The sequence below is a fragment of the Delphinus delphis genome, chromosome 5 (genome assembly GCF_949987515.2).
Source record: "Delphinus delphis chromosome 5, mDelDel1.2, whole genome shotgun sequence".
NCBI lineage: Eukaryota > Metazoa > Chordata > Mammalia > Artiodactyla > Delphinidae > Delphinus > Delphinus delphis.
In genome coordinates this window covers 27,168,351-27,193,015 of record NC_082687.1, presented here as the reverse complement: position 1 = coordinate 27,193,015, position 24,665 = coordinate 27,168,351, and the positions used below count along the sequence as shown (strand labels likewise).

Sequence of the window (24,665 nt, the reverse complement as noted above, 5' to 3'; positions counted from 1 at the left end):
CACACTAGGAAACCCTTTCACGGGCGGAGACTGTGGGTGGCGAAGGGGGTAAGCTTCAGAGCCAAGGAGGAGAGCACAGCAACAGGGGTGCGGAGGGCAAAGCGGAGAGATTCCTGCACAGAGGATCGGTGCTGACCGGCACTCACCAGCCCGAGAGGCTTGTCTGCTCCCCCGCCGGGGCGGGCAGGGCTGGGAGCTGAGGCTCGGGCTTCAGAGGTCAGATCCCAGGGAGAGGACTAGGGTTGGCTGTGTGAACATAGCCTGAAGGGGGCTAGTGCGCCACGGCTAGCCAGGAGGGAGTCCAGGAAAAATCTGGACCTGCCTAAGAGGCAAGAGACCATTGTTTCAGGGTGTGCGAGGAGAGGGGATTCCTTCCCTGCTTGCCCACAGAAGGAGGCAGAGCACCACCTAAACAAGCTTCAGAGATAGGCGGGAGCCGCAGCTATCAGCTCAGACACCAGAGACGGGCATGAAACACTGATGCTGCTGCTGCAGCCACCAAAACTCCTGTGTGCAAGCGCAGGTCTCTATCCACGCCTCCCAGCACCCGGAGCCTGTGCAGCCCGTCACTGCCGGGGTCCCAGGATCCAGGGACAACTTCCCTGGGAGAACACATGGTACACCTCAGGCTACTGCAAAATCACACCCGCCTATGCCGCCACAAGCTCGCCAGCATTCCAACTATAGCTACCATACCCTTCCCTTCCCTCCCCGCGGCCTGAGTGAGCAAGAGCCCCCTAATCAGCCACTGATTTAACCCCATCCTGTCTGGGCAGGAACAGATGCCTCAGGGCGACCTACATGCACAGGTGCAGCCAAAACCAAACCTGAACCCCGGGAGCTGTGTGAACAAAGAACAGAAAGGGAAATCTCTCCCAGCAGCCTCAGGAGCAGCAGATTAAATCTCCACAATCACCTTGATGTACCCTGCTTCTGTGGAATACCTGAATAGACAATGAAACATACCAAAATTGAGGTGGTGGACTTTGTGGGCAACTGTCTGCAACTGACTTGTTTCTGATTTTTATGTTTCTCTTAGTATAGTTTTTAGCACGTGTTATCATTCGTAGATTTGTTTACTGGTTTGGTTGCTCTCTTCTTTTTTATTATTATTATTATTACTTTCTTATTTTTTTTATTTTAATAATTTTACTTTTTAAAAATATTTATTTATTTTTCTTTTCTTTTTTTCTTTTTCTCCCTTATCTTCTGAGCTGTGTGGCTGACAGGGTCTTGGTGCCCCGGCCTGGTGTCAGGGCTCAGCCTCTGAGGTGGGAAAGCAGAATTCAGGACACTGGACCACCAGAGACCTCCTGGCCACACATAATATCAATTGGCGAAGGCTCTCCCAGAGAACTCTGTCTCAATGCTAAGACCCAGCTCCACCCAACGGACAGCAAACTCCAGTGCTGGACACCCCATGCAAAACAACTAGGAAGACTGGAACACAACACCACCCATTAGCAGAGAGGCTGCCTAAAAGCATAATAAATTCACAGACACCCTAAAAGAATAGGGATGGGACCTCCACCTCTGCCCACCAGAAAGACAACCCTGCCCACCAGAAAGACAAGATTGAGCCCCACCCCCCAGAACACAGGTACTAGCCCCCTCTACAGGGAAGCCTACACAACTCACTGAACCAGCCTTACCCACTGGGGGCAGACATCAAAAACAACGGGAACTACGAACCTGCAGCCTGCAAAAAGGAGACCCCAAACACAGTAAGATAAGAAAAATGAGAAGACAGAAAAACACACCGCAGATGAAGGAGCAAGGTAAAAAGCCACCATACCAAACAAATGAAGAGGAAACAGTCTACCTAAAAAAGAATTCAGAGTAATGACAGTAAAGATATCCAAAATCTTGGAAATAGAATAGAGAAAATACAAGAAACGTTTAACAAGGACCGAGAAGAAATAAAGAGCAAACAAGCAATGATGAACAACACTATAAATGAAATTTAAAATTCTCTAGAAGGAATCAATAGCAGAATAACTAAGGCAGAAGAACGAATAAGTGATTGGAAGATAAAATAGTGGAAATAACTACTGCAGAGCAGAATAAAGAAAAAAGAATGAAAAGAACCGATGACAGTCTCAGAGACCTCTGGGACAACATTAAATGCACCAACATTCAAATGATAGGGGTCACAGAAGAAGAAGAGAAAAAGAAAAGGTCTGAGAAAATATTTGAAGAAATTATAGTCAAAAACTTCCCTAATATGGGAAAGGAAATAGTCAATCAAGGGCAAGAAACACAGAGAGTCCCACACAGGATAAATCCAAGGAGAAACACACCAAGACACATATTAATCAAACTGTCAAAAATTAAATACAAAGAAAAAATATTAAAAGCAGCAAGGGAAAAGCAACAAATAACATGTAAGGAAATCCCCATAAGGTTAACAGCTGATCTTTCAGCAGAATCTCTGCAAGCCAAAAGGGAGTGGCAGGACATATTTAAAGTGATGAAAGGGAAAAACCAACAACCAAGATTACTCTACACAGCAAGGATACCATTCAGACTTCACAGAGAAATTAAAACCTTTACAGACAACCAAAAGTTAAGAAAATTCAGCAACACCAAACCAGCTTTACAACAAATGCTAAAGGAACTTCTCTAGGCAGGGAACACAAGAGAAGGAAAACACATTCAAAACAAACCCAAAACAATTAAGAAAATGGTAATAGGAAACATATATATTGATAATTACCTTAAATGTAAATGGATTAAATGATCCAACCAAAAGACACAGACTGGCTGAATGCATACAAAAACAAGACCCATATATCAGCTGTCTACAAGAGACCCACTTCAGACCTAGGGATACATACAGACTGAAAGTGAGGGAATAGAAAAAGATATTCAATGAAAATGCATATCAAAAGAAAGCTGAGGTAGCAATTTGAATATCAGACAAAAGAGACTTTAAAATAAGGACTGTTACAAGAGACAAAGAAGGACACTACATAATTGATCAAATGATCAAACTAAGAAGAAGATATAACAATTGTAAATATTTATGCACCCAACACAGGAGCACCTCAATACCTAAGGCAAATGCTAATAGCCATAAAATGGGAAACTGACAGTAACACAACAATAGTAGGGGACTTTAACACCCCACTTTCACCAATGGACACATCATCCAAAATGTAAATAAGTAAGGAAACACAAGCTTTAAATGACACATTAAACAAGATGGACTTAATTGATATTTATAGGACATTCCATCCAAAAACAACAGAATACACCTTCTTCTCAAATGCTCATGGAACATTCTCCAGGACAGATCATATCTTGGGTCACAAATCAAGCCTTGGTAAATTTAAGAAAATTGAAATTGTATCAAGTATCTTTTCTGACCACAACACTATGAGACTAGATATTACAGGAAAAACTCTGCAAAAAATACATATACCTGGAGGCTAAACAATACACTACTAAATAACCAAGAGAACACTGAAGAAATCAAAGAGGAAATCAAAAAATACCTAGAAACAAATGACAATAAAAACATGATGATCCGAAACCTATGGAATGCAGCAAAAGCAGTTCTAAGATGGAAGTTTATAGCAATACAATCCAACCTCAAGAAACAAGAAAAATCTCAAATAACCTAACCTTACACCTAAAGCAATTAGAGAAAGAAGAAAAAAAAACCCCAAGTTAGCAGGAGGAAAGAAATCATAAAGATCTGATCAGAAATAAATGAAAAAGAAAGGAAGGAAACAATAGCAAAGATCAATAAAACTAAAAGCTGGTTGTTTGAGAAGATAAACAAAACTGATAAACCATTAGCCAGACTCATCAAGAAAAAAAGGGAAAAGACTCAAACCAACAGAATTAGAAGTGAAAAAGGAGAAGTAACAACGGACACTGCAGAAATACAAAGGATCATGAGAGATTGCTACAAGCAACTCTATGCCAATAAAATGGACAACCTGGAAGAAATGGACAAATTCTTAGATAAGTACAACCTTCTGAGACTGAACCAGGAAGAAATAGAAAATATAAACAGACCAATCACAAGCACTGAAATTGAAACTGTGATTAAAAATCATCCTACAAACAAAAGCCCAGGACCAGATGGCTTCACAGGTGAATTATTTCAAATATTTAGAGAAGAGCTAACACCTATCCTTTTCCAACTCTTCCAAAATATAGCAGAGGGAGGAACACTCCCAAACTCATTCTACAAGGCCACTATCACCCTGATACCAACCCCAGACAAAGATGTCACAAAGAAAGAAAACTACAGGCCAATATCACCGATAAACATAGATGCAAAAATCCTCAACAAAATACTAGCAAACAGAATCCAACAGCACATTAAAAGGATCATAAACCAGGATCAAGTGGGGTTTATCTCAGGAATGCAAGGATTTTTGAATATATGCAAATCAATCAATGTGATACACCATATTAACAAATTGAAGGATAAAAACCATATGATAATCTCAATAGATGCAGAAAAAACTTTTGACAAAATTCAACACCCATTTATGATAAAAAAAAAACTCTCCAGGAAGTAGGCATAGAGGGAACCTACCTCAACATAATAAAGGCCATCTATGACAAACACACAGCCAACATCCTTCTCAATGGTGAAAAACTGAAAACATTTCCTCTAAGATCAGGAACAAGGTAAGGTTGCTCACTCTCACCATTATTACTCAACATAGTTTTGGAAATTTTAGCCACATCAGTCAGAGAAGAAAAAGAAATAAAAGGAATTCAAATCGGAAAAGAAGTAAAACTGTCACTGTTTGCAGATGACATGATACTATACATAGAGAATCCTAAAGATACTACCAGAAAACTACTAGAGCTAATCAATGAATTTGGGAAAGTAGCAGGATACAAAATTAATGCACAGAAATCTCTTGTATTCCTATACACTAATGACGAAAAATCTGAAAGAGAAATTAATGAAACACTCCCATTTACCATTGCGACAAAAAGAATAAAATACCTAGGAATAAACCTACCTAAGGAGACAAAAGATTTGTATGCAGAAAACTGTAAGACTCTGAAGAAAGAAATTAAAGATGATACAAACAGATGGAGAGATATACCATGTTTTTGGATTGGAAGAATCAACATTGAGGAAATGACTATATTACCCAAAGCAATCTACAGATTCAATGCAATCCTTATCAAATTACCAATGGCAGTTTTCACAGAACTAGAACAAAAAAGTTCACAATCTGTATCAAAACACAAAAGACCCCGAACAGCCAAAGCAATCTTGAGAAAGAAAAACGGAGCTGAAGGAATCAGGCTCCCTGACTTCGGACTATACTACAAAGCTACAATAAACAAGACAGTATGGTACTGGCACAAAAACAGAAATATGGATCAATGGAACAGGACAGAAAGCCCAGAGATAATCCCACACACATATGGTCACCTTATCTTTGATAAAAGAGGCAAGAATATACAGTGGAGAGAAGACAGCCTCTTCAATAAGTGGTGCTCGGATATCTGGACAGCTACATGTAAAAGAATGTAATTAGAACACTTCCTAACACCATATACAAAAATAAGGTCAAAATGGATTAAAGACGTAAATGTAAGGCCAAGACCCTATAAAACTCCTAGACGAAAACATAGGAAGAACACTCTATGACATAAATCACAGCAAGATTCTTTCTGACCCACCCCCATAGAAATGCAAATAAAAACAAAAATAAACAAATAGGACCTAATGAAACTTAAAAGCTTTTGCACAGCAAAGGAAACCATAAACAAGACAAAAAGACAATCCTTAGAATGGGAGAAATTATTTGCAAATGAAGAAACTGACAAAGGATTAATCTCCAAAATTTACAAGCAGCTCATGCAGCTCAATATCAAAAAAACAAACAACCCAATTCAAAAAGGGGCAGAAGACCTAAATAGACATTTCTCTAAAGAAGATATACAGATTGACAACAAACACATGAAAGGATCCTCAACATCGCTAATCATTAGAGAAAGCAAATCAAACTACAATGAGGTATCACCTCACACTGGTAAGAATGGCCACCATCAAAAAACCTACAAACAATAAATTCTGGAGAGGGTGTGAAGAAAAGGCAACCCTCCTGCACTGTTGGTGAGAATGTAAATTGATAAAGCCACTATGGAGAACAGTATGGAAGTTCCTTAAAAAACTAAAAATAGAGCTACCATACAACCCAACAATCCCACTACTAGGCATATACCCTGAGAAAACCGTAATTCAAAATGAGTCATGTACCAAAATGTTCATTGCAGCACTATTTACAATAGCCAGGACATGGAAGCAACCTAAGTGTCCATCAACAGATGAATGGATAAAGAAGATGTGGCACATATATACAATGGAATATTACTCAGCCATAAAAAGAAACAAAATTGAGTTATTTGTAGGTGAGGTGGATGGACCTAGAGTCTGTCATACACAGAAGTAAGTCAGAAAGAGAAAAACAAATACCATATGCTAACACATGTATATGGAATCTAAAAAACAAAAAGTAAAGGATGGTTGTGAAGGACCTAGGGGCAGGACAGGAATGGGGATGCAGATGTAGAAAATGGACTTGGGGACATGGGGAGGGGGGAGGGTAAGCTATGACAAAGTGAGAGAGTGGCATGGACATATATACACTACCAAATGTAAAATAGATAGCTAGTGGGAGGCAGCCACATAGCACAGGCAGATCAGCTCGGTGCTTTGTGACCACCTGGAAGGGTGGGATAGGGAGGGTGGGAGGGAGATGCAAGAGGGAGGGGATATGGAGATATATATATACTTACAGCTGATTCACTTTGTTATACAGCAGAAACTAACACAGCATTGTAAAGCATTTATACTCCAATAAAGATGTTAAAAAAAAAAAAAAGAAGTTATGCAACAACGTCTGTACCATGTTAAAAAAAAAAAAAAAAAATCAACAGCCATGATAGGTGATGTGGGGAAAATCATTAAGAGCAATAGTCCCTGAGAGCACTTTTAAATTTAGGATAAAAGGCTCAGAGATTCCACACGGTTCCTCATCATGTTCAATAACATGAACTGACAGTTGAGTCTTTTAACTCTATTTTTTGTCTATTACGCCATTAAAAGCAAAAGGCTTTAGTAATGGAAGACTTTTAGGAACAAAAGATTTGAAAAGAAAAACATATGCTTTTTTGTCTTTTATTTTAAAAGGGGAAAATCTAACTTAAAAATCTGTAGACTCATTCTTCTGTAAAGAAAATCCAACAATGTACATATTTATAATAAAAATGCATTCAATACATGCAGATTCTACTATACATATTCCATTCAATGTACAGAACACTCCATACAACTACACAGACCAATCCGAAAGCATTCTAGAGAGATTTTTTTATCTGGTCAGGTAGAAGCAAGTATGTATAAATTATATCCTTTTGGGAAAGAATTTTATTTACCAAAATAATAAGCATGCAAGTGATACAATGAAGGCTCCCTAGAAGCTCAGGAAAAGGAGAAACATGAATGATGAAGTGAGAGATATGAAAATCCCAATTTTGGAAATTTCTGAAGCACTAGGAAAAAGAGGAAATTTGTCAGCTCAACCTCAGTGCAGGTTGAAATGAATGAAATTCTGTCATAGCCTGAATTGCCACTGTTAGAGAGAATGGGAGAAAAGCTTTCTGTGGCTTGGGTTTTTATTATCGATGGGCAAATACCCAAATCATACAACAGCTCGTATTCATCTGTTAGCCAGCGCTCTCATTTCACAGGTGGCAGTCCTGGCTTTATAACAAAGACCTTGTTTTGACAGAAAACGTGAGTGCAATGCTTCATCCCACTAAGTCATCCAAAGTAGGACTGGGATATACAACGTATGAGAGTGAATTAAATATTCAATTTATCCATACTTCACTAGACTCTAAACAAAGAGAAATCCACCCTCCAGAAAGAGCCTGTTTTGCAAAGTTCAATATTTAGTTTCTCCAAAGTCTGCTGGAATGGCTGCAGAGCGCCAGGACCCTGCTTTTCCTTAGGAACTCTAAACAAGAGACCTTTGAGCTTTTAGTCAGGGGACCAAAATGGGGAGGGATTATCTTTCCTGAAGTTTAAAACGGAAACAACCTAAATATGACCAACAGGTGGATGAATAAGCAAAGTGCAGTATATCCATAGAATTATATACTACCTAGCGATAAAAAGAAATGAGCTAGGGCTACACCCAACAAGATGAATCTCAGAAGCTAAACAAAGAGGCCAGACTCAAAAGACAATGTACTGCATAATTCCATTCATATAAAATGCTTACAAAAAAAAGAACTAAAGTGATGAAAAGCAGCTCAGTAGCTGCCAGGGTCAAGGAAGGAGTGGAGACTGACTGCAAAGGGGCACAAAGGAATTCTGGGGGGAGAGAGAAATCTTCTATGATTGTGGTGGTAGTTACACAACTATACACATTTGTCAAAACTCATCAATTTGTACAGTTAAAATCAATGGATTTTACTCTAAGTAAATGATATCTTAACGACGCCGATTTTTAAACTGGAAGCCAACAAGACAATGGAAGATGGAAATATCTCACTAGTGCGTGAACAAGAAGCGATTAAGACTGGTTGTCCGACACTGTTGATTCTTCTACTGATTCTCATTTTAGCCCTGACTTTGTTTCAATGCAAGGGAGAAACATGTAAATAAAAAGGAAAACCCCACCCTGGCAGAGTAAATGAACAACTGAATCTCTGATGCATAGAATGTGCATTTTGCATTAATATATTTCATTCTACAAAACTTAACCATGCAGTAAGCATTTGAAATGACCCTTAGATTTTACATACCTATAGCCTCTCATGAGTAAAATGATTCAATCATGTTACCTCGTGTTTCAACTGCACTGATGCATTTTCTAAGAATTGTGAATCCCATCTTATCCAACTGTGCACCTAAAAGAAACAGTCATAAAATATTAAAGGCACAATTAGTTACTCACAATCTCTTCCTTACAAAAATAGGAGAAAATTATTTAAATCCAATATAATTTTTATTTCACTCTTTAAAAAATGAAAGCTAAAGGCCACGCATTCCCTGTTTAAATAATGTAAATGAGAATTTCATATACTAAGAGGAGCATTTACTGGAATTTCAAGACATTTATTACCAACATATATAAATAAACTTGTAATTTAAACTAGGTTTTAAGTTAATAAATATAGTATTTTAAATAGTGAAAAAGAAAGTGACACAAATCTTTAGGGGAAGCCATCTAGAAATAGCATTTTGCCCAAATTCCAGCAACAGCTCAGGTTTCTTTTTTAATTATATATATGAGTGAAAGTTCTTAAATTTCTTGACAAGCTGGAAAACACAAAACTTTTTTTTTTTTAACCTGGGGAAAAATGTTTTTAATACTTTTAAAAAATGGTATTTGAGCCATGAGCTTCAAATTTTTTTTCATATTTTATACCATGCCCTAAGCATTTAATATTTTATTATTTTCATAATGAATTTAAAATAGATGATTCGTGTAGCAAAAATAGATTTTGAAAATATAATTTTATATTTTTTTCTAATATGGATACTTAACCATGATTAGGCTGACCTATTTGAATACCCTAATAAAAGGCAATTCTTGTTTCAAAAATGCAATCAGGGAAAGTGAATGCTTTATTCTGTATTTAGAACTCAGGAGCAGGAATACTAAATAACTGTTCTCAGAGGGGATAGCATGAACAAGTCATGAAAATAAACTTTGCAGATTTAAAACTAAGCTCGGACAGCATTTTAAGGAGGAAAATTGGGCAGTGGTTTACTTTTTTCAGGATCCACTATTCACAACATTTATATAAAACGCAAGTGTTTCTTTCTGCTTAGCAAAACTACTTTTCCAAAACAAGGCATGTTTTCATTTTTCTATAAAAACAAGAAAAGAAAGGAAAAAGAAAAGGAAGGAGGGGAAAAGAGAAAGAGGGAAGAGAAAGAAAAGCAAAAGAAAGGACAAAGGGGAAGAAGAGGTACTTCAGTGACTTACAACCTTCCACGGCACCAGGTCCAGTGGCAGGCTAAGTGAGATGCACGTCATGATCATTTCAAAATCATGGGTATTTAACAATGTTTCCAAACTGTGGACATCTGACAAATGTAGCTTCATTCCTCCAAAGATATTAAAAGTAGATTCATAAAGAATCCAACAAATTTGATCACATTTTCACTTTATCTCAGTACAAATCAAGAGTACAGAGCTAGGGAGTACTTCCTTTTCCTCTAGTGCATACAGTGCAAGTGAAAATTATTGTCCTAGAATACCTGAACGTGTTTGGTTGTTGTTTGTTTTATTTTCTAAGGTGCAATGCTATACTATTTGTACAGCCCATACTCAAGAGACTTTAAGGATAAAGGATATTAAGGGTGGAGGTGAGAAGGGTTGAGAACAGGGGAGCTGGTAAACAGTTCCTATCCACAGGAGTTTACAACTTAGGAAGCTGACAGATGCGTAACTGAAACTCTTATGTATTCATTTGTGGCTATAAAAACAAATACCAAAGTGAATTACAGAGAAAGTTTTTTTGGTTTTGTATAGAAGACTGGAAAGAAAAACGCTCAGAGATGGGAAAGATCAAGGAGGGTTACAGCCATCCAGGAAAATTTGAGGAGGTCCTCAATGAATAAGACATCTACTACACAGAGGACTAACACAGACAGGGTACAGAGAGTAAGCACCCAGCAACAGTTTGACATCAGTAATAAAAACAAAATAACTCATGAGAAAGGGAGACAACAGTCATTTTTATAAATTAGCACTTACTTCCTTCTGGTCTTGGGATGATGGTTCTATTAAAACTAGGGAACAGCTAATAAAAGAGAAAAGGGGGAAACAATATTTTTAGCAAATCAGTAAAAGTGATTCTAGAAGGCACACCTAGGGACTGTACAAAAAATACACTGACATTGGTTAATCACCTATCATGCAAAGGTAGGTAACAAAAAAGAGCACTCTGGGTCTCCTTTGTCTCTCCCTGAGATATTGTCAAAGTAGCAAAATTAAGATGAAGGGGCCAGGACTGAAAGTTCATGTAAATTTGAAATGCTCAAATGAACGGCTGCATTCTAATCAGTAAGCTCATTTTTTTCATCACTATTTCTAAAATCTGCTGTTTACTTAAGAAACACATGACTGCTGCCCATAATTTTAATAACCACATCTGAAATATCAAGGTGATGATCCCAGGCTGCCTCTGAGAATTCTAGCGCTGTCCCATTATTTGCAAGGCCCATACAACACCTGGAAAAAATACACAGTGCCTTAAGTGTCCCCTTGTAAACACATAGCTGAATATTTATTTTCTTTCTACATACTTGCCTTTGTCTGTATATCTTGAATTAATTACTTAGCTTTTTCACTCTAAAGGAGAGCGTATACGTCTTCAAGGTTACACTGCCTTTGGCAATAGACTTATTTCTTCATGACTTAGTCATGGAATCATTTTGCTATGCAAATAGGCAAACTCAGTTTCCAAAGAACTTCTTGAATCTCCAGGGGGCAAGTCCCAGTCACTGCCTTGCCTGTACTAGAGACGATTCGGATAACCTGTTTTGGATCTCAGCAACTGTCAATGCTGGAAGTACTCCCGACTCCCAGCTAAAATTTTCAAGGACAAATTAAGAGTAAATAGAAATAAAACCAAGGAGGCTAAATGCAGATCAAGTATAAGAAAATGATACACAATTCCAATCACTACCTTTTTCCTCCAAGAATGATACCTTCTCCTATACAGGATTTATTTTTAAAAGATGTGATTTGGGCTTCCGTTTCTCAAACACCGCATCAAGACTGTCACACGCGGTGCTGCCCAGCCTCTTTGCCTTATTTCCTGCACTCTCAGGGTGCTCCACTACCATCAGATAACAATATATTTTGCCCGTTTCAAAAGCTCTATCCTGATACCTCTCTTTTTACTATATATGACCCCTCTTCCACTTTGCAAATCATGCTCTTTCCTCTTTTTATTTTAAATCCTGCTGAAATGGCAAAAGCTCTCCAGGTAAGCCCACCTGGTGCCTGCACTGGCGGTGTGTTCAGAGGCATAAGACTGTAAGCAGCGTTGACTGAAATTGGTTCTCTGGTGTTTTCTATAATTATCCTCACTAAGTCCCCCATTCAACAGATGAGCTATCCAATTCTCAGCTCCCAAATGCCACCAGTCCACTGAGAGGAAGGTAGTCCTTGAATAAAGCGGCAAACTGACTGAAGTCCTGTGCCTCTGGATCTCTAGCACTGCCTTTCATTTATTCCTCAAACCAATCTGAATACAGAGGCCCATTCACTACGGCTACATGATATTGCACACTGCGAATCATTAGGCTGAACCATAAACTGTCAAATGATGAAAAACAAGTACAGCCATCACTTCTAATACTGCCTGCACAGCCTCATGTTTACTGTTCCATCTCCACTGAGATCAAACTGCAAGCATTTATTGTGGTCATCACCCAAAGTACTGTCACAGGTAGGAAAAAAGAAACTGAGGATTCAGGTGACTTCCTCAAGCAAAGCAAATCCTAGCGGCAAAGTCAAGAAAAATAAAAACTAACGATGTATCAGTCTCATGTGTGCCCCTGCTACCTCAAGCTGAATTTCTAGAATACCGAATGCTTCCGAGAGGAATTCAGACACCAGTTTCAGCAGGGGACTTTTTTCAAATACTATAAAGCAAAAACAACATGAAAACGAACACAAGCCAACTCTACAGGATTTGAAATAAAACTCAACCATTGGTTATTCTTACAGCTTCTTTTCCACCCAGAGCTTCCAACCACTGCTTCCTCTCCTCTTCAGAAAACGCCTGCATGGTCAAAGAAACTCCAGGCCTGCAAGACACCAGGAACAGATCAGGTTACTCCTTGGCTGCGAAAAACAAACCTCCTTTTCTACTTTCTAAGTTTTCACTGTGGTCATTGTTTCTTTTAAAATTTTAATTGTGATAAAATACACAGAACATAAAATATACCATCTTCACCATTTTTAACTACACAGTTGAGCAGTGTCGAGTCCAGTCTCCAAAACTCTTCATCTTGTAAAACTAAAACTCTGTACCCATGAAAAAGTCCCCATTTCCCCTCCTCACAGCCCCTGGCAACCACCCTTCTACCTTCTGTCTCTGTGAATTTGATGACGTAACTCTTAGAAGTGGACTCATACAGTATTCGCCTTTTTTGTGACTTGCTTATTTCACTTAGTAAAGTATCCTCCATTTTCATCCATACTATAGCGTGTGTCAAAATTTCTTTCCTTTTTAAGGCTGAACAGAATTCCATTGTATGTACAGACCACATTTTGCTTATCCATTCATCCACCAACGGACATGTGGCTTGCTTCCACATGGCTACTGTAAACAGTGCTGCTATCAACATAGGTGTACAAAATCTCCTTGAGACCCTGCTTCCAATTATTTTGGGTATATACCCACAAGTGGAGTTGTCCAGCATGACATAATAAATATATGTCTGGTCTCTGACCCTATTTCCTGGCACACAGCTCCTAAAACCCTTAGAATCTCTGCAATGATGTGTCATTTTGTATATTAATGAGCTGACGGGACTGGGGGGGCTCCTGGAAAGTCTCAGGATGAGGGCCGGTTGCCAAGGGAACCAACCATGTGATTAGAGGATTAGAACTTTCAGCTCCACTCCACCCATACACCTCCCAGGAGTGGGGTAGGGCTGGAAATTGACTTCAAACACCAATGGTCAACGATTTAATCAATCATTCCCGCACAATGAAGCCTCCATAAAAATCCCTGGGGTTCAGAGAGCTTGCAGGCTGGTGAGCCCATGAAGATGCTGGAGGGAGAGCACCTAGAGAAGACATGGGAGCTCCAAGCCCCTTCCTCCATACTTTGCCCTATACATCTCTTCATGAATCTCTTCGTCTGTTCCCATTAAAATATCCTTTGTAATAAATCAGCAACAGTAAGTAAACTGTTTTCCAGAGTTCTGTGAGGCATTCTAGCAGATTATCAAACTCAAGGACAGGGTCATGGGAATGCCTGATTTATAACCAAAAGCACAGTTGACAACCTGGACTTGTAACTGGCATCTGAAGCGGTAGGAGGCAGTCTTGAGCCCTTGATCCGTTGGGTCTTCATGAACTCTACTTAGTGTCAAAACTGAGTTCAATCATAGGACACTTGGTCTCCACAGAGAATTGGAGAATTGCTTAGTGCAGAGAAACCCACACCATTCTGAGTACAGAAGTGTCCCATGAGTAGGGAGAAACAGTTTTGTCTCACAAGAGGGGTCAAATGTAATTTTTTTTTTTTTAATGTTGCTCATTCCCACTAACAATGCACAGGGTTCCAATTTCTCCATATCTTTCTTCACCAACACTTGTAATTTTCTTTTTTTTTTTTTGAAAGTAGCCATTCTAATAGGTGTGGGGTGGTAGTAATGATTAAATTTTATTTATAAAAGATAACATGTTGTCTTTACCCAGGCATGGGCAGAGTGAAAGCAGAAAATCATCTTTCACCCCATCCCAATTCCACTTCCAAGAAGATAGCACTGTTAACTGTTTAGGGTGTTTCCTCTGTATTTTCTTAGAGCTCTGGGTTGGTCCTCAGGGCCAAATGCCAATCTTTCTCAGTTCAGTTTATTTGGATATTTAGAGAGTCTTCCAGAAAACTCATCATATTGGGAAGGAGTCCTAGGTAGAAAAGCCATTAATAATTCCTCTTCAACTGTGGTGGTTTCTCCAATGAAACAAATTTTGTATATTTGATCAAAAGTATTAAAAATGAACCTTTCTGGCAAGGGATGAAAACCATAGACAACTGGAAATGAAAACCATAGACAACTGGAAATGAAAACCATAGACAACTGGAAATGAAAATAGATGGTTGAAATGGAAAGTAAACATTCATTCTCCTTTGATAATGAATATACTTGTTTTTGTTTTGTTTTGTTTTGTTTTTGCGGTATGCGGGCCTCCCACCACTGTGGCGTCTCCCGCTGCAGAGCACAGGCTCCGGACGCAAAGGCCCAGCGGCCATGGCCCACGGGCCCAGCCGCTCCGCGGCATGCGGGATCCTCCCGGACCGGGGCACGAACCTGTGTCCCCTGCGTCGGCAGGCAGACTCTTCACCACTGTGCCACCGGGGAAGCCCCTGAATATACTTTTTAAAGTTAACACTCCTGTAACAGTACTTCATCTCATTTTCAAGTATTGGGTAATCTCTTACAAGTAAAGCAAGCTGCAAGAATCAAGTGCAATTCAATAATCGCTACAATTTTTATAAAGTACTATAAAGCATGCAGCACTCCAAAAGCATCATCCCAAATACAAACATGTGATGCCCCCAACGTTCACACCCACAGGCGTTAGGCTTTCTCCCCATGTGATGGTTATAAAGCCGGAGAAGTTATGTGCTTCAAGTTCACTACCAAGTAACTACAGCTGCAACTGATAGTCTCTTGTCTTCAACCATTTTCTCCAGGCTATGAATTTTGTGGGGAAAAAAAATCACTTGTAATCCCCCAACCCCACTCCTGAACAGCAAAACGGCTCTTTACTGTCTACCCTAAACATTTCAGCGTTGGCCCGGCTTTGCCATCACCTTGGCACTACGGAGCTCACAACCAAGATTCCACCTCCTCTTGCTCTTCTATGCACAGCATCCTTCTGGAGCAAGAATCGAGGCAAGATGCCCAGAAAACCAGGCTGTTTTAAGAAGTAACTCGAATGGGACGTGAAGATTTTGGCCCTTATTCTTAGTAACCCACACTGGGCTCAGGAGAGTTAATTAAAATTGTGAGGGAAAACTTCAGATGGCAGGCATGTTTTTCTTTACATCGGTTAAGTGATAAAACAATATTTACACACAGGGGTCTCAGGTCTGCATGACTGCTCCGTTCTCGTAAAGGAGAAAAAATAGCTAAAGACCTCTCCCGAAAGTATATGGAATGGATTCAAACACTTAATATGTAACTAAGTGAACTAAAGTATAAAATGGACAGTACGAGGCTACAGCAAATATATAACAGAAAGTTAACAGCTTTTCTAATCCAGGAATGGCAAAACCAGCAGAGGAAAACGGGACCCCAGGTTAAAAATGGCAAAGTCTGTCATGGGAATACAAACACGGGGTTTACAAACATTCAGTTCAACAACCATTGAAATATCATCTGTTGTGCTTTAGGTCTTGAACCAGAGGGTCAGGAATTATTAAATATCTCACTACCTGCTAGGCACTGGGCTCAGCATACAGCCCACAAAGGGCTGACTATCTAGCAGAGAAAGCAAAAGGTAAACAAAATGCAAATAACCAATTAGTTACAAGTACACAGAGCGCTGCCAGGGAGTCAGGTAAGTTTAAATGTGTAAAACCAGCTACCTAGAAGGAAAAGAGGAAATGAGCAGGACATCAGGAGATGCGTGTCCACATATAAAAACTTTCACTTTCAAATATGCTAAATCATTGTGGTCTAGGAGACTTGTCGGTGAGCTAATTCCGCTGCCGGTCTCTTTGGGCAACTTCAGGATTTCAAGGTACTATGGAGATAGAAAAGGAAAGCCTGGCCTAACCCTGGAAGTTAGGCATCCCTGGGGAAGCGACATTTAATCTGAGGCTTTAAGGATAAATGAGCCATGCAGGAGCAATAGGGCCAGAGTCGTCCCCCAGACCAAAGAGGCACCTAGGAGGAAAGAGCGCACTTTCATGGAGCTGGGATCAGCCTCATCACGGGTCCTACAAACCAGCTGGACAAGCAACTCGATGGAAAGCTGGAGATGCAGCCCGGGGTCCCGCCACAAAGGGCCTCCTTGGCCATGCTAAGGGCTCACTTATCCTAAATGTCACTGAAAGTTTTTAGTAGGGGGTTAACATGATCAGATTAAAGGTGTACGTGAACACTGGCTGCTGCTGGGCAGAAAACAGACTGAACAGGGGTGCGTGCAAAGATTTGTTAGAAGACTCAGAGGATAAGACAGAGTGACCAAGATGAAGGAAAAACAAATGAGTGGACCTGGGAAATAGTCATGAGGTGCTACTACGTACTATGGGCAACAAAATAATGAGTAAGAAAGCTGTCACTCCAAGAATAAAGAATAAAAGACAGATCATTTACAATATAACATCAATAACTAGTTAAGGGATTCGCTGAGAGCCAAAAACAACTGTAGCAAATAAGGACTTACTATACTTATAATACTCAAAATCAGACACCGAACCTGATGAAATTTCGTGCTTTCTAGTTTCTTTTTGTTTTCCCTCTAAGGTTCTCCATTCATACTCGAGGGGAAATAATAGTTACTACCAGTATATGGTTGGATATTCTTTTTTTTCAATATTCATTTATTTATTTTCCTTTTTTTTTTGGCTGTGTCAGGTCTTAGTTGTGGCACGCAGAATCTTCATTGAGGCACACGGGTTTCTCTCTAGTTGTGGCGGGCAGGTTTTCTCTCTCTCGTTGTGGCGTGTGGGTTTTCTCTCCCTAGTTGAGGCACGCGAGCTCAATAGTTGTGGCGTGCTGGCTTAGCTGCCCCACAGTATATAAGATCTTAGTTCCCCAACCAGGGATCGAACCCACATCCCCTGCATTGGAAGGCGGATTCTTTACCACTGGACCACCAGGGAAGTCCCTGGTTGGATACTCTTAACTAAGTTGTACATAGAGCAGCAGATAAGAGAAATAATGACCGGTTCTGATAACTTGGAAGACAAGATAAAAGTGTTGAATGATGAAGACTCATGAACTAGAATTACAGATAGTAAAGTAAGGACAAAAGCAATCGTCACGCTTCAGATGAAACAGCCATATTACAACTGGATAGAAATCGAATGTGGCATAAAAACTAAAGCATTCTTCTACTCCTTGCCTCCGAGGCGTGATGCCTCAGACTTGAGCCCCCTAGCCCTTTGAGGGATACGGCGGAGAACAAACCAACCAACCTGCTGCAAGATAAGAGATTCAGTAGAAATCTATCACCTACAAGGAAAGAATTCTATTTCTGTTCCCATTTTGACAAATAATAACATGGTAACTCCCAACAATTCCAGTTTGCAGAATTAATTCATCACACTGTAGTGATCCCTCGGAACACTTCACACTTGCCACATGTTACTTAAAGGGATCAGTCACCAGTATTACAGAAAGCTGGGCCCCATCCTAACACACACGCTGCCCACAGCCATCCTCTATAAGCCCCTACCTCTAAATAAAACATCGTGCACTAAAACACGTTTCAACCATTTTAAATTGCTCAAGTTTCTTCCCCTTTTTAAATAATCAACTGCTAGGAAATCAGTAAGCCAAACTGAGACTTAAGGACACATTTTAAACTACAGTATTAATAGCATCTCATCCTTAAACCATAAAAACTCTCTAGTTTTTGAAACAAAGACATGTTTTATTAATAAGATTTAATGGAAGTGTAGAACAACATGGTGACCACGAGGCTAGTGAAGAACAGAAAATTTTACAACCATGTGCTGGATAATTCACATTTACATAAAGAAAGAAACAGCAATTATCTCTTTCGTTTCACGGAGTAGCTAAGGGAAAAACATTAGCAACTCCCCAGAAGCTAGAACCAGGATTGAGAACGTTCTAATTTGGGGTTCTTGGAGCAGATACTGCTGCAATGCATTACACGGGTCCAGCTGAGGACGGCGCCTCCTCTTCTTCCTTCATCAAATAATCATCTCGGTACATACCCGGTACATCGGGTACAGGCTGTGTATCACACACTGTGCTAAGCTCTGGATAATCCTGCGTGCATAGCAAGGCAAAGAGGATTCCTGGCATACAAAGGCAATGGGATAAACTTCACGAAGGAAAAGTGGACCAACAAAAGAGAGCACCTGGCCGGGATAGTCTGTCCTTACTTAAAACCAAAATTATTATCTGTAGAGCACAAGGTTGAGAACTGAAATCTGAAGTAACAGGTTAAACAGGTTCTTATTCTTAAATCAGCACCTCTATCTCGTTTCATTCATTCATTCAAAACAGTATGGACGGGCTTCCCCAGAGGCGCAGTGGTTGAGAGTCCGCCTGCCGATGCAGGGGACACGGGTTCGTGCCCCGGTCCGGGAAGATCCCACATGCCGCGGAGCGGCTGGGCCCATGAGCCATGGCCGCTGAGCCTGCGCGTCCCGAGGCTGTGTTCCGCAACAGTAAAGGCCACAACAGTGAGAGGCCCGCGTACCGCAAAAAACAAAACAAAACAGTATGGACTATTACGCATCAGACACTACCCAAGGCAGATGCGTGAGAAACAGTTTTAGGAAACTAGTATCTGTATTCTATGTTTGACCCCATATCTATTAATTCTCTTTCAAATGCATTTTTTATAGTGCTCTCGAAGCATGTGGAAGACATGCATTTTCCTTAGATTCTACATGGCAGATCAATGAGCCCGTATATTAAGAAAATATACAACAAGAGCAGAGAGAAACATTCACAAGACATTTATGAGATGTCAATTGATATTATTGTAAATGGAGAAATTAAGAGAAAAAACTAAGAAGCAGCTACCAAAATTTATGATGGTAACAAATCGGGAATATTCTAATGCTTTTCTAAGAGGAATGTTGAAAAGGAAGAGGGGAAAAAAAAAATAACCCAGCACATTACAAGTCCTGCACTAAATTATACTCTAAGGGGAAGGCGCCAAAGCCAAGCAAAACACTTTTAAAAGTTTTAGAAATGTTTAGTCATAATTAGCTTCTCATAAGGGCTGCTGGAAAATTTTTTAAATACATACATTTTTTCTTGAGATAATTAAAGCATGTTACCTGATCTTACTAAGGGGGAAGACTTCATAACAACTTCTTTCTTCTGTCCACTAAGAAGCTGCTTCAAATAGAGCAAGTAAGCAATGATAGAGTCACAAGGAGGATTGTTTTCTCCAGTAAAAGTGAATTCAACCCATTCATCGTTAGAGAACAGCTGCGTAGAAGTTGTTAAGACAACATCATTCTCACCTTAAGAACATGAACAAGATGGAGAACCTATAAAATCACAGTTTTGTTTTGCTTTATTTTTAATAACCATCTGATGGGACTTCCCTGGTGGTCCAGTGGTTAAGACTCCATGCTTCCAATGCAGGGACGTGGGCTGCATCCCTGGTCAGGGAACTAAGATCCCACATGCCGCACGGCGCAGCAAGTAGGTAAAGTAAAGTAAAGTGAAGAACCATATGAGAACTGAAAATGCAAAAATCCCTAGTTAACTAAAATGCAGGAAGTAACAAGTCCTTTCTTGGAGAGAAGGCACGTACGCACATACAGCTGTTTTCATCCTTTGTGAAGCAGCAGGACAAAGAGGCAGCCATCGGAGATGAGGAAAGCAGGATTTTAACAAAGTTTTAAAGGTAGAGTATGAGCTGGTGGGATGGTTTAAATCCTTAGAAGACACAGACACGAAGAGAATGTGAACCCACCCTCACTCCTTCCCGCAGTGTTTCCCCAGGTGCTCAGGGGCAGTCTGAGAGCAGAGATGAAAGAGATGTGTCTGCTAAGACTGAGTGGCAGGGCGGGAGAGCTTCCGGAGAGGGTTCAGAGAGCATCCTCAAATCACAGGAAGCCCGTGACTAACAGAATCTAACTAAAGTAACAACAATGCCCAATCTCAGCTCAACCGCCAACTGACCTGACAGCCCTACGCATTAGCTAGCCTGATGGGAAAATGGGCATGTCCTTTACCAGATATGAATATTACTTACCTTAGTCTCTACTGCTCTCTTACGATCCCTGGTATTCAACCAGAAAATTAAAAGGCATGCAAAGAAGCAAAGAAATGTAACCCAACATCAAGAGAGGAAGTAGTCAAGAGAATCAGACCCAGAAATAGCTCAGGTATGGCTGGGGGAGGGGCAGGGGGAGGGGAACTGAAACCTAAAAACAACAGTAAATATGTTAAAGGATCCATGGCAAAAGGCGGCCGACACACATAAACTGATGGGAATTTCAGCAAAGAGATGGAAACTATTAAAAAGACACAAATGGATATGCAAGAAGTGAAAAATAAAATAAGTGATGAAGAGTTCAGGAACACAACTTCCACATGCAAAGCAACCAAACCCAAGTCTATATCCCCAACTGCCCCCTTTATCTAACTCACACGTCCAACCAATATTTCCCCTGCCCTAAAATCACCCCCAGGCCAGATACCAGACAACTGAAAACCACGCCTACAGCCTAGAGCTCACCAGTGTTACTCAGAGTAGCTAATCCTATGCTTTCTCCCCTTCTCTGCCTTACAGAAACCCCAGTAAAAGCTCTAGTCTAGGATTTCCCCTCACTCCTTCCTGACTCCTGACCAAAACCTGATGTAACCCCACATGGCCCTATGTGGCATGGTGTGCCCTCTTCTCTTGGAAAGTGTAAGGAATAAAATTCTCTTCCAGTGGCATTAGCCTCTACATGACATCACTCAGCCACCTCTGTAAATTAAAACCCTGCAGGTATAACTGAAACCAGTATCAAATGATCTAACATAATGCATTTAGAGTTCCAGAACGTGAAGAAAGAGAAAAGGGGGCAAACGAAGCATATAAGGAGATAACGGCTAAAATTTTCTGAAACTGAGAAGAATTATCGACTCCCACATCCAAGAACTTCCATGAACCCCAAGCAAGGTAAAACAAAGAAAACCCCATTTAGGCACCTCATGAAAAGAAAATCTTGAAAGCAGCAGAAGAAAGAGATGACATACAAGAGAACAGTAAGAAAGATAGATGACCTGTCATGAGAAAAAAAAAATGGACCCTTAAGAAAACAGAAATGACTTCTTAGAAGTGCTGGGGGAAGAAAAAAACTATCAATCCAGAGTCCTACATCCATCAAAAATGAAGGTAAAAGAAAGACATTTTCAGGTAGACAAAACATGAAAGAATTCTCTAGCCGATCTGCATTACAAGAAATGCTCAAATTAAATTAGCCTAAGGAACTTAAGGGAAATAGCACAAGATAGAAACTTAGTTCTGCAGAAAAGAATGAAGAAAATCAGAATGGATAAATATTTGATATTAAAAGACATGAGGGACTGCCCTGGTGGTCCAGTGGGTAAGACTCTGCATTCTCAATGCAGGCAGCCCAGGTTCGATCCCTGGTCTGGGAACTAGATCCCGCATGCATGCCACAGCTAAGAGTCCACAGGCCGCAACTAAGAGCCCACACGCTGCAACTAAAGAAAAAACATACTGCATGCCGCAACTAAGACCAGGAACAGCCAAAATAAATAAATATTTTAAAAATAAAAGATGAAACCCCACACACACACACACACACACCCATATATACGTAAATAAAACATTAAATTTTTTAAAAGAGTACTGATTATTAATTTCATAAAGTAAAACTAGTAACGTATTGTTGGACTCAGAGTATATGTAGAATTAAAGTCTATAAAACAAGGGCACAGAGGGCAAAAGGGTGGTAATTGGAAGTCTACTGCTGTAAGTTTATATTGTTTATGGAAAGGTAAAAATATGGTAATTTAAAAATGCACCTTATACTCTGTAGGACAACTACTAAAAAATGCACATACAAAGAGGCATAACTAAAAATCATACAGAGGAGATAAATCATAGAGGAGATAAAATAGAACACTAAAAAAGACTCAATTCATTCAAAAGAAGGCCGCAAAGGAGGAACAGAGGAACAAAGAGCAAACAGAACAAATAGAAAACAAAACCAAGATGGTGGGCTTAAACCCATACATATCCACAACTATACTATATACACATTAACTAAAACCCTGATTAAAATGCAAAGGCTAATACACTGGAATTTTTAAGAGCAGGACTCAATTATATGCTGTTTATGAAAAGCAAAGTTGAAACATAAAGACACAAAGAGCTAAAAGAAAAAGGATGGAAAAAAAATATGTACACCTGAAACTAACACAGCACTGTTAATCAACTATACTTTAATATAAAACAAAAAGTAAAAAAAAATATGCCAAGTAAACACTGAGCATAAGAAAGCTAACGTGGCTATATATATATATATATTTTTTTTTAGTGTGGCTATATTAATATCACAAGGTAGATTTCAAGATAAAAATTATTACCAGAAACAGAGAGACATTTCATAATGATAAAAGGGTCACTTCAAGAAGACATAATCATAAACGTACAGACACAAAAAAAACAAAAGATCTCAAATAATCAATATAGGAAACAAAAATTACAAAATAAAAGGAAAACAGGCACATCTTCATCAAAGTGAGAGATTTTAACATCCCTAGTTTAGTCACTGATAGAACAATACCAAAAATCAAAACAATACAGAAGATCTGAGCAACAAAAACCAGCTTGATCTAACCGACATTTCAAGAACACTACAACAGCAGAAAAATCATTGGTCTCATGTACACATGGGTCATTTACTAAATAGACCACATTTGGGACAATGAAACAAGTCTAGTAAACTTCAACTCATTGATAAAATACACAGTATGTTATCCAACCAAAAGACAATTAAAGTAGAAAAACAATAATAATATCGCACATAGAAAATCCCCATCCATGTGGAATTTTTTAAATGTAAATTTATTTTATTTTATTTATTTTTGGCTGCATTGGGTTTTCGTCACTGTGCGTTGGTTTTTCTCTAGTTGCGGCGAGTGGGGGCTACTCTTCGTTGCCGTGCACGGGCCTCTCATTGCGGTGGCTTCTCTTGTTGTGGACCGCGGGCTGTAGGCGCGCAGCTTCAGTAGTTGTGGCTCGCGGGCTCTAGAGCACAGACTCAGTAGTTGCGGCGCACGGGCTTAGTTGCTCCTTGGCATGTGGGATCTTGCCGGACCAGGGCTCGAACCCGTGTCCTCTGCATTCGCAGTAGGATTCTTAACCACTGTGTCACCAGGTGAGTCCCTAGAAAGATGTTTTAAAGATTGCAAATTGGGCTTCCCTACTGAAGCCCGTGCCTACAGCCTGCGGTCCGCAACAAGAGAAGCCACCGCAATGAGAGGTCCCTGAACGGCAACGAAGAGTAGCCCCCGCTCGCCGCAACTAGAGAAAAACGAACGCGCAGCAACGAAAACCCAATGCAGCCAATCAATCAATCAATCAATCAATCAATAAATCCTCTTTCTAGATAACACCTGAGTAAAAATTCAACACCTATGTCCTAATCACATAAATTTTTTTTTAATTTTCTGGAGCTGAATTACAATGAAAACACTACACATCAAAATTTGTGGGATATAAGCTAAGCCGTTTTAGAAGGAAATCTATAGAGTTATATGTCTACATTCAAAATAAAATGGAAAATCAATGCTTCCATCTTAAGAAATGTTTAAAAGAAAACCAAAATCCAAAGGAAATAAAAATAAAAGCAAAAAACAATGAAATATAATATGGACAATATGGGTCATCTGAAAAAATTAGTAAAACTGATAAAGTTCTAGGCAAGACTTGTTGAGAAAAAAATGAAAAACTTCAGTACCAAGCATTAAAAAAGAGGTACCACTACAGATCCTCTTTGAAAATAAGAGGTATTATGAAGAAATTTATTCCAATAAAGTCAAAAGCTTAGAGGAAATAAACAAATTCCTTGAAAACCAATTTATCAAAACTAACACACAAAACTAGGAAATCTGGATATCACTTTACATACTAAATAAATCGAATCTGTAATTTTTAAACTTCCCACAAAAAAACCCCACTAGACCAAGATGGCTTCACAGGTAAATTCTCCCAAAC

General features: G+C 39.6%; 1 protein-coding gene across 3 annotated transcripts in view; it reads right to left on the bottom strand.

Annotated features, from left to right (window-relative positions):
* ARHGAP10 (Rho GTPase activating protein 10) overlaps positions 1–24,665 on the bottom strand; it is a 326,043-nt gene that overhangs the window by 149,208 nt on the left and 152,170 nt on the right. For all 3 annotated transcript variants that reach the window (XM_060012123.1, XM_060012125.1, XM_060012124.1), the window contains 3 exons: positions 12,748–12,829; positions 10,767–10,812; positions 8,842–8,907 (listed from right to left, as the gene is read on the bottom strand). In XM_060012123.1, the coding sequence (XP_059868106.1) occupies positions 8,842–8,907; positions 10,767–10,812; positions 12,748–12,829 (194 nt within the window). The remainder of the gene's footprint in view (positions 1–8,841; positions 8,908–10,766; positions 10,813–12,747; positions 12,830–24,665) is intronic.